Below are 11,919 nucleotides of genomic sequence, written 5' to 3' on the forward strand. Positions count from 1 at the left end.
GCTCAAGATCAGCTCCCTCCTCTCTCTCTCTCTCTGTGCCTGGAGTATATAAAGTGCCCTGTTCCTGCAAGTTAGCTTATATGGACAGACAGGAAGATCAGCCAACATCCACATGAAAGGACAGAAAAAATATATATATATATATACACACACGCACATCTGCAGTCATGACTATGATCAGTTGGGCCTTGCAGACCATTCTTTAGATGTGGCTCATAGAGTCAGTCAGAAAAAAGATCACAATGCTCCACTGCAGTAAATTTAAAAGAGAAAGACTATTTTTGGAATTTGCAGCTGCTCTCAGAAATCAGACTAATTTAAATAACTATGTTTACATTAAATGAGTAAAATATGGGAAATACTAATATTTTGAGATCCCAGTTTACATCCTAGGCTACCCACAGAGGATACCTCATCTAATTAGAACTCTAGTCTTCATCCACATGTTTCACTTACTTTTGTCTTGCTTTGTGTGTTGCAGGTCTCTCCCTGATAATGTCTCAGTGACAGGTGAAATATTGGAAGAATTAAATAAGATTTTAATCCTTTCTCAGTGCTATTTCACTCTATAAGCCTCTAACATGAGTTTCTTCCAGCACTTAAGCTTGAACACGAAGGCTGCAAGCTCCTGGTCACTTTGAAACTTTAAGCAACCAACAGTGTGCCAATGGTGGTACAGTTTCATCTATAGCACCATATGGTACAACATCAAAGCGGCTACATTGTAGCCACTTTGATGTTGCAGGCACTGAAGTTGTCTTCTATGTACAGCATGGAGCTCTTGTCCCAATCAATGTTATGGTGAATGTGGGAGAAATGGAATGCCAGACTTCAGCTGTCTTCTCTGTTGTTATTGATATCTCCAATATGCTCCTTTTGTCTTATTTCTAAGCTTCATAATTAAGACCACAAGAACATGGAATATTATAAACTCTAGGATGTTTGTTAAAGGGGGTTGTGATCCTTGGGTGAGCGTGACAGATTTCATACCATCATAATGGGTTTGAAGGGCCGTTCTAATGTCAGGAGATTTGCGATTTTTAGTGAAAGTTTGCCAATAAAAGGTATGGAAACCTAGGCTCTGTAATGAATGTCATGGATCTGTTGAGAAGAGGGATTAGAGAATAGTATTATTAGTGTCATTTTTTTTTTTTTAGGATATCCATTGCTGATCAATAGTTGGAGAAGAGAATGTAATTCTTCTGTTAGTGTTTCTTCATCCCTTATAATAGAGATTGCTCTCTTTTTCAGCATATGAACAATACCTAATTTTTGTGAAATATGGTGCAAAGAGGGGAAATGTAGATAATGACCTGTATGAGTTGGCTTACAGTACAAGAGAAATGCTTCTGTCTGCTTTTTTCATAATTAAAAGTGTAGAAAAGGTCATTTTCAAGATCTAAAGTGAATTTGGTTTTATGGTGGAAAGAGTTAATAGATGACAGAAAATGTAACTCAGCCACACTGTTTCCATATTATGAATATGTCATCTACATATCTCCACCAAAGTGGTGGTTTAGGATTTGTAGATAACAAGACATCTTTTTTGAAGTTTTTCATGAATTAGTCTGCACAAAGAGGAGATAGAGGGCTTCCCATTACAAGGCCCAAAAGAGGCTACAATGGTAAGTCTCTTTGTGTAGCCACAAGGCACTCTCAACAGAAACCAAGGGATGATTTTGCATGACACTTATCAGATCTTTAAACACATCAGACTTTAATTATTCTGCAAACTATCGGGCACACTTGCTGAACAATAACTAACCATGTACCAGCTTCTGCACTCCACATGTTTCTGTTTTACTTGTATTTTTGTGTAATGGTTCCTACATATTCAGTGTTTTTAGTTATATAATGATTCATATTTAATGCTTGTATATTTGTGTGTTCATCCTAACCCAGATGAAGTCACTAGCTTAAGTGGTGAAACTAGTAGGTTTATTAAATAATTATTATGACCTGTAAACTCAGTGTTGGGGTGCTTAAGGGTCAAAGCTGAGAGGAAACCTCCACATAGCCTATAAAGGAACGCGGAGAACCAACCAGGGATTCTGACCTAATGTCCAATCCTCACCTTCTCATGGTGCACCCTGTTGGGTATTTACTTGGATAACGAGGATGGGCTGGCAATTTGGGATTTAGCCGACAAAATTATATTCTCATTGGTTAAACCAAAATAAAAAATGATGGTACAACATGACAAATTTCATGCCAGCTGGGGCATCGCCCAGTTAAACAAGGCCCCTGTTGTTTTCGCCAGGGAACCAGGACGAAGAGCGAAAAGTCAGCTACTGGAACAAATCTGAAAACACACCCCAACTGAACTTTACCAGAGTTAAAGACCGGTACTATCAACATAAGAAGCCTGAATGGCAAAGAAATGGAGCTAGCTGAGGAATTAGATAAGTACCAGATCGACATAATAAGGGTGACTGAAACAAAAAAGACAAAAACTGGTGAGATCTTTCTGAGCAATAAATACAATGTTATATTCAGGCAATGACAATCAAGGAAAAGAAGGAGTAGCCATAGTATTCAACACAAAATACGAGGCTAATATTCTTGAATGGCAGTCAGTCTCAAGTAGAGTAATGTGGGCAAACATGAGAATGGGGAACTGGACAATGAGACTTATTTGTGCCTATGGTCCCACAGAAGGTTCTACTAAGGTAGAAGTGGAGGAATTTTTTTGATGCTTTAGAAAAAGCAACTGACACAATGAAAAAGGAACAGTTGGTCCTTGTTGGGGATCTAAATAGCAGAGTAGGAAATGACTGTGAGACATACAAAAATATTTTGGGAAAATTTGGAGAAAAGAGCATAGTTAATAATAATGGCAAATATCTGTTGGATTTCTGCTCAGGACATGGACTGGTTATTACTAACACCATGTTCCAACATAAAAATGTGCACAAATTCACATGGAGAGAAGAGGCTAGGAATAAGAAAAGTCTCATTGACTATGTTATTGTTGATAGTGATGTTTTCTCCCTGGTGCAGGACACCAGAGTGTACAGAGGATTTGAAATTGGAAGTGATCACTATTTAGTCTTGAGCAGGATAAAATTGAATTTCATATTGAAAAGAATAACATGTAAGAAAGTTTTAAAGCGAATAAAAGTTGAGCAGCTCTCAGATGTGAACTGTAGACTAAAATACACAAAGATTATTGAAGAAAAAATGAAAGAGTTTGAGAACAGGAATCAAACCTTGGAGATTCAGTGGCAAGCCTTGAAGAAAGCCCTGATTGATTCAGCTAGAGAGGCATATGGTGAAGTTGTCTGCAAGGATAGAAAAATTAGAAATCCATGGTGGACACAGGAAGTTAAAGAGGCAGTGAAGGAAAAGAAGAAAGCATATCAAAAGTTCCTGGCAAATAAGTCAGCTTGTGCTCTTACAGAATACAGAGACAAATGCAAGAAAGCTAAACACTGTATAAAACTAGCTAAACAAAAGTCATGGGAGGACTTTGGCAAGAATATAGAAAATAAATATCAAGAAGGTGGCAAAATATTCTGGAGGTTGTTGAAGAAGCTTAGGAATGAAGGAAAGAGTGCTGTAAAAGGAGTTAGAGATGATAAAGGTGACATGAAAACGGGAGAAAAAGATATCCTTGAAGTATGGAGTAATTACTTTGAAAAACTGCTAAATGAAACAGTGATGACAGCACAGTGGTAAAAAACACTGACCAGGCATGCAGTCAGGAATACATATCCATACTTGAAGTAGAAAAAGCTATCAAAGGCTTAAAATGGTGAAAGGCAGCAGGAGTAGATGATATTCGACCAGAAATGCTGAAGTATGGCGGTATAAAAGTCTTACAGTGGCCGCACTGCATAGTTCAGAAACCCTGGACAGAGGGACGAATTCCAGATGATTGGAGTAGAGCTCTCATAGTACCCAAATATAAAAAGGGAAATAAAACTGAATGTGAGAATTACAGAGGTATTTCCCTACTGAGTGTTCCTGGCAAGATCTATGCAAGTATACTTGAGAAACGGTTGAGAAAAATTGTGGAAGAAAAGCTTGGTGAAGAACAAGCTGGATTCAGGCCAAATAGAGGCTGTCGGGATCAGATCTTCACTTTACGAGAAATAGTTGAGAAAGCATGGGAATATAACAAAGATCTGTATTTAAGTTTTGTCGATCTGGAAAAGGCATATGACAAGGTCCCAAGAGAGAAGCTATTCAATACGCTGCAGTTATATGGTGTCAATGGGACATTATATCAAGCAATACTTAGTCTTTATTTGAGTTGTAAGTCAGCAGTTAGAATTGAAGTGTAATGTTAAATCTGGTGTGAGACAAGGATGTACATTATCCCCTCTGTTATTATCTATATGGATCACATTATGAAGGAAAGTGGTATTAAACATGATATCAAAATTGGAGATGTTAATGTTTGCTCTTTGCTTTATGCGATTGATGTTATACTTCTAAATAAATCCGCTACAAGTCTGCAAGATTCTCTGACTAAATTGAATAACTGTTGTAATAGATATGGTATGAAGTTCAGCAATAAAAAGACAAAGACAATGAAAATAGGCAGAATCATTGAAAATGTCAACTGTGTTGTGAATGGAGAACCTGTGGAACAAGTAAAACATTTCAGCTACTTAGGCACGATTTTTAGTGAAGATGGTAAATTAAATATAGAAATAGACAACAGAATCAGCAAAGCTGGTATGGTGGGAAGTCAATTGAATAAATTCATATGGAATAAGAGAGAAATTAGTCGCAACACTAAATTAGCTGTATACAAGACAGTGTTCAAACCAGTTTTAACTTATGGATCTGAGAGCTGGGTCAGAAGTAAAACACTTGACCAAAGACTAGAGACCGCAGATATGAGAGTCCTGAGAAAGATTAGAGGCGTGAACAGATGGCATCAATGGCAATATAATATTAAAAACGAGGATATTAGGAAAGAACTTGACATTGTCAGCATCCAGGAATGCGTTAGCAGAGCTAATCTCAGGTGGTATGGTCACTTAAACAGAATGGGCGAAGAAAGATTAGCAAAACTAGTGTTCTCTGTCAGGTTGGCAGCAAAATGACCCAGAGGAAGACCAAGATATAGGCAGATTGATACGGTACAAAGTGCCTTAGATGATAGAAATATAAGATCTGATAATGTTGGAGTCTTGACAAGTAATAGACTGATTTGGAGGAAAATTGTAGTTAGGAAGTTAGTAATGATGTAATTTTTTTCATGTAGTACTATCATATCCTGTACACCCCTTGAGGGTACATGGCAGGAATTTGATGATGATGAAACTCAGTGTTAGTTATATTTATGAGATTAGTTTTTTGGTCCAAAAAAATCAACATGATCATCAAATTATATTCTTGTTTAATCCTTTATCCAAGTGTGAGGTAAACAAACAAAGTTTGCACTTGAAATATCTTCATGACTAAAGTACCTGTCAGCTGTCTTCCATTTTTCCTCTGGAACAACCTTCCTCAAGAAGTATTCCCAAACAACTACAGCCTGTAACTCTTCAAAAAAATAAATAAATAAACTTCTCTCTCTGTCCTCATCTGCACTCCTGCACATGGCACTGATGTGCCTATAGGCCTCAACCTCTCATATATGGGATCAATATAAAAAAAGAAACTTGTATGTGTTGGCTAATGATTTCACTTATCTTCATTCTGTTTAAGTGAACATTAGATTAGCTCTGCTTACACTCTCTAATCTTAATAACCTACTTTTATCTATGTTTCAGTTCAATTCTGTTTTATGTAATCTGTAGATAATCCCTCCCTCCTCGATTTATTTTCCTGAGAACTATACTGTGCTCAAAGAAACATCATTAAATTCCTGATATATATATATACCCTTAGGAGATATGAGCTATTATAATACTACATGAAAATAAACATTTACCAACTTCATATCAAAAATTTTCATGCACATTAATCTTAATCACGAGTCCAACATCATCAAATCTTATGTATAAGTCTTGTAGGTCACTTTGTATTATATCAGTCCACCATCTTCCTCTGGATCTTTTTTCCTGCCATCCTTGCAAAAATAATTGTTTTGCTAAACTTTCTTTTCCCATTCTGTTTAATTGACCATACCACCTTAGATTTGCTCTACTCACATATTTCTGAACATTAACAAATGCTAAGGTCCTTCCTAATGTACTCATTTTTAATATAATTCTGCCATTGATGTCATCTGTTCAGTCCCCTAATTTTTCTCATAAAATTGTCTTATCTGTTCTCTCCAGTTTTTGATTAAATGTTTTCTTTCTAACCCAGATCCATAAGTTAAAATTGGTTTGAGCATTGTCTTGTATACAGCTTTGTTAGTATTTTGGCTGGTTCTCTCTTATTCCATATATATTTATTTAGTTGATTCCCATGGGAGGTACACACTACAATATGCAATGCCCCTCAAACTGTGCCTTAAATTCATTCACCACACTTTCAGGTGATGCATTCCACTCATCAACCTATCTGTCTTTCTTGTCAGTTATCCAATTCCATCTGTTTAGGCTCCATTAGCAGCTTGTAGTGTGGCAATCTGTCAAAAGCCTTTTTAAAATTTAAGATGCATATACAGTATACCACTGTATATTTGCATCTTCTCATGTCCAATGCATTTATCACCATGTTATAATACATAAGCAAATTTGTAAAATGTGATTTACCTTTAATAAACCCATTCTGAGATTCACAGAGAATACTGCTGTTATCAACCCATTTCTGTATCCTAGCTCTCACTAATCTCTTAGATCACCAATTGACCTATAATTTATAGCCATAACCTTATCACCACATTTATACAGTAGAACAATTTTATCTTCTTTCCACTCCCTTGGGACTTTGCTGCTGTAACACTTGTTAAACAAGTATGTCAAAGCTACCACCAACTCCCTGAAACATTCCTTTAAGATGCATAGTGATGTCATCAACTCCTATCACCTTATTAAAATTGTGCTTCCTTAATTCCTGCTATACCTCCTGATATATTCTGATATACCTCCTGCTTGCTACCAATTAAATGATTCTCTCCTATTTCCTTATTTGAGCATTCATGATTTCACACTGTTTGAGAATAATATAGTCTAATGAATTGTTCACTGAATATCTTAATTGTATCCTCTGCAGCACTTATCAATCTACCATCTTCATACATTAACATCTTACTGTAATCATTCTTCCTTCTATATACTTGTCACATATCAGGAAAACTTTCTAGAACTTTCTTGGCCTGATTTGCTAATTTCTGCTCATACTGCACTTTTGCTATCCTTGAGTCAACTTCCTGGCCTGTTCTTTATAGCCTTCATACAACTGATTGTTACCAGTACCTTCTTCCAGATTTCATGTTTAATTCATCCATTTGACATCTACCTTATTCAACTTAATTATCATTAAAAATGAAATTAAACTTTTAGATATTTTACTTTTTATAATTATTTCAACAGTAAAAGAAAAATTAATAATGAACAATGCTTAAAATCATTGTATGTAAAATTCTAGGTAATTGGATAGCTTGAATTTTCTTTCATGTATTGAAAATATGAGAGATTGGGGACACTTCTGATATATTTGCTGACAGTAGTGCAGTAGTTCAAAGAAAATTAGGTATAGCTGTGTTAATCAGGTTTATTATAACAGCTAGCAGTCCCAGTCTCTTCCACTAATCGCAATGATGTTTTTGTTCTATTTGCATGTTGTGAAAATGGTGTTCTAAAAATGAAAAAGCACAATATTCAGTCATGACAGAGAAATAATTAAAGGTAGGTGCAACAGATTATTGCACACTGCCACTATTAAAAAAAAATTCATTGTTAAAAAAAAGTATTGCATACTTTTTTCTAATAAAGTGACTAAAATTAGTAAAGATAGTCCATATCTCACTGAAAGAATTGTCTCAGTTTTATCAGTGTAGATTAAGAGAAGCAAAATTGAAACATATGCTGTAGACTGATTAGGACACAACTAAGAGATTATTGTAAATAATTTTCATTATGGAGTCATTTAAGGGTTCAAAGTAGATAAGTGGGAGGAGATCTCCACGTTGCCTTTTAAGGAATTCTGCTAACATCCGATCCTTATCTTCTCATTGTGCACCCCATTAGTAGGCATCTACCTTAATATTGAATGAATGAGAATGAGCTGGCAAATTTGGATTTAGCCAGCCAAATTGCACTCTGTATTTGTTTATAACAAAAGATAGTAATGGTACACCAAAATGCAATGGGCATGCTTGCTGAGCACATTGCCCAGTTAAACAATCCTCCCCTCCTGTTTTTGCCAGAGAACCAGAGCAAACAGTGAAAACTGACTTACTGGAAATGTACCATCTCATTATCAAGAAGTATCAATGGAAAAGAAGTGGAGCTGGCAGGAGAATTAGAAAAGTACTGTGTCAACATACTTGGTGTTACCAAAGTATTCTTCTAAACAAGAAATACAAGATGTCATATTTAAGCGGTCGGGATCAGGAAAAAGAGAAGTAGCTATAGTATTCAACACTGAACATGAGGATAATCTTCTTGAATAGCAGGCAATATTAAGTAGAGATCAAAAAGATAATTAGAACAGTAAGACATTTGTGTCTAGGGTGCCATGGAGGTTCCACCAAAGAAGAAGTAGAGGAATTTTTCAAGTCATTAGAGAAGGCAACTAACAAAAAGAAAAGGAAGAGTTGCTCCTTGTTGGAGATCTTAATATCAGAGAAGAAAATGAATACCAGACATAGAAATATTTTGGGAAAATTGGAAGAAAATAGCAAAGATAATGGTGAATATCTGCTGGATTTCTCTTCAGGACACGAATTAGCCATTACTAATACCATATTTCAGCATAAAGATGTTTCACAAATTCACATGGAGAGAAGACACGAAATATAAGAAATGCTCATTTACTAGTATTATTGAGAGCGATATCTTCACACTGGTTTGGGACACAAGAAGATATAGGGAATTTGAAATATGATCATTTAGTTTTGAGCAGGATGAAATTGAATATCATATTGAAAGAAAGGTATGCGAGGAAGTTTTAAAAAGAATCAGTTTTCAGCAGTGAACTATAGACTCAAATATACAAATATTATTCAAGAAAAACAGGAAAGGAGTTTTAAAACACGAACCAAACTTGGAGAGTGGCACACTAAGAAGAAAACGTTGATTGATTCAGCCATGGAGACATGCTGAATCAATCAGCATGAAAAGGCATACAATAAGGTTGGAGTTCTCCGGAAGGATAGAAAAACCAGATATGCATGATGGACTCAGGAAGTCCATCAAATCAAGCAATCATGGAAAAGAAGAAAACATATCAAAAGTTCCAACAACTAAGTCAGTCTGTATATGCTTTGAGAGATTACAGACAAAAATGTAAGATGCTGAAGCAGTGTGCAAAAGTGACTAAACAGAAGTCATTGGGAAGGTTTTTGTAAGAAAGAATATAGAAGATAAATATCAGGATGGTAGCAAAATGTTCTGAAGGCTATTGCAAAAGCTTAGAAATGGAGGTTAGAGTACTGTAAAAGGAATCAGGTTATAAAATGACATTATGAAAACAAAACGTAATAGAACATTGGAAGAAAATATTCACTGTTTTGGCAAATACAGATTGTCAGGATCAGATTTTCACTTGAAGACAAATAGCTGAGAAATCATGCGAATATAAAAATCTGTATTTAAGTTTTGTAGATCTGGAAAAGGCATACAATAAGGTATCAAGAGAAAAGTTGTTGAAAATGCTAGTATGTTGTAAACAGGACATTATGCCAATTAATTCATATTTGATTTGTAAGTCAGCATAAAAATATTTTTTTAAATATTGAGATCCCTGTGTTGTGGTATAAAAAGTTTTGATTGTTAAAAATTTGCTTTTTTTTGCTCTGATTTGTTTTGGGATGATCTCCCTTATTACACCTATCTGGATTCTGTTACCTGCATGAATGATATATCAAGGCATGAACCTTAATTTGATGTTTGGAATTGTTTATAATATTACTTTCTAGTATTTTTATTATTCGGTTTTTTTTTTAATAATTATAAAAATTAAAATATGTAAAAGAGGTTATTTAATTAATTTTTTTTTTTTTTTACTAAATTCAAACTTGATAATTACTCATATATTTTTCATCCTTGTTAGATTTGTTTTCCCTTTACTCATATCTATTTTGAGAGTTTAAACTTGCCTATATATATATATATAGAGAGAGAGGCAAGCTTGAACACAGTACTCTATGGAAGCACTACAGAGCAGATTCTGTGCTCTCATATGGAGGTATCAGGATTATTTCCTCCAAGAAACTTCAGGTTTTCATCCCACAAAACAGATAAATAGGAGAATATACACAGTTAACACGTTCGCTGCCACGCTACTCGGGCATAGTTTGTTCCCGTACGCCAAGCAATTTTACTTCTTCAAGGTCAGTATGGGTAATCTCATTGCTGGCAGTAATCAACATACGAGTATATTCATAGTTGGCTTGTGTGGTTTATGTACCATCTACGAGTATACACACTTTTGCTGCTAGCTCCACAAGCCAAGCATTTTCACTTCTTCAGGGTCAGTACGGGTAATCTCGTTGCCTGCGGTAAGCATCATACGAGTATATTCGTAGCTGGCTTGTGAGGCTCATATACCAACTACGAGTATATTCATAGTTGGCAGCGAACGTGTTAATAGACATAATACACCTGCCGCATAACCTTAGTTGCTTTGGCCATAATCTCAAACAACAGCAGACCCTAAGTATTGTATGCAATTTCAACCAATCCTGAACATGTGTGTACATGTTCATTGAAATGGAAAAGTTGCTGTGCAGGTTATCACTAATTAGCCTCATTGCCCTCTGCTAAATTAAATCTAAAATTTTTAAGAAGAGATTTGTAAAGCACAAGCAGTTGTTCAGATGTTTCTTTGAATTACAAGGCAACTATAAATGTGAAATATTTTTGCCACAAAAGCTTTGATTGTTATTCCACTATTTATAGGGGAAATCTCTTCTTGACTGAAAACTAGAATGATATAGACAAAGTGGATTTTAGGGTATATGGCAACCCTACATTCAGCTTTTTTTTTTTTTTTGAAAAAAAAATGTTTCTTAATGTTTGAAATTTTCTGGATTTTCCAACTCTTTAAGCCCATTCCTAGGCATTGCCTTACTTTCTTATTGGATTATGACCCAGCTTCGATGTACATTATGTAAACGAACGATGAGAACTCTTGAAGTAGAAAAAAAAAGGGCATGAAGATTTCTAAGGAATGAGCAAACAACAGAGTTGCCTGTTTTGCCAAAAGTAGACAGCAACAACAACTATTATCTTTGAGAAAGAAAACATTATTGAACTACAAAGTAACAATAAGGTATAAATATCCTTTAAATCTTCAGTTATTCAGGCTGCGAAGAATGAGTACCACAACATATATTATATATAGTGCATTTAGGAAAGGATTTTTATTTTTACTTTTTTTTTACAGTGTCCAATAGAATGGTTTCATTTTGCTTGTGTGGGTCTTACAAGCAAGCCAAAAGGAAAGTGGTATTGTCCAAAATGCTCAGCTGAACGCAAAAAAAAATAACAGGTGCAAGAAGCCATTTCCATTATTTATCAAATATTATATTATTCATATGGTAGGTAAGAACTGATCATCTGAAATTCATTGTAAAAATATTTTCTTCAATAAAATTTATATCGGCTGCTTTGTGTTTTTGCATTACATTTTTACGACACAGAATTATAAATTGAATATTGATATGAAGGAATTTGTGCTGCTCGTGTATATTTAATTTAAAGTATCCCAAATAATTTTACTTTAGATTAAGTTAAATTAAAAATATCAAAAGTTTGCATCACTTTTAACTACTGCCATGCGCAGAAGATTTCTAGATTTGTGCTTTTGGACCATATAGCAAATTCTGAGGAAATTTTTAAGTTT

At 35.0% G+C, this 11,919-nt stretch overlaps 1 protein-coding gene across 1 annotated transcript in view; it reads left to right on the forward strand.

The window, feature by feature from the left end:
* Positions 1-11,683, forward strand: part of Ing5 (inhibitor of growth protein 5) — a 109,662-nt gene extending 97,979 nt beyond the window's left edge. The window contains exon 7 of the mRNA XM_090391517.1: positions 11,461-11,683. Within this exon, the coding sequence (XP_090247643.1) occupies positions 11,461-11,562 (102 nt within the window). The 3' untranslated portion in view covers positions 11,563-11,683. The remainder of the gene's footprint in view (positions 1-11,460) is intronic.
* Positions 11,684-11,919: the final 236 nt, after the last annotated feature.

This window comes from Typopeltis vanoorti, chromosome 4, assembly GCF_054136105.1.
Source record: "Typopeltis vanoorti isolate ZY-2024b chromosome 4, IOZ_Tvanoo_1.0, whole genome shotgun sequence".
Taxonomy (NCBI): domain Eukaryota; kingdom Metazoa; phylum Arthropoda; class Arachnida; order Uropygi; family Thelyphonidae; genus Typopeltis; species Typopeltis vanoorti.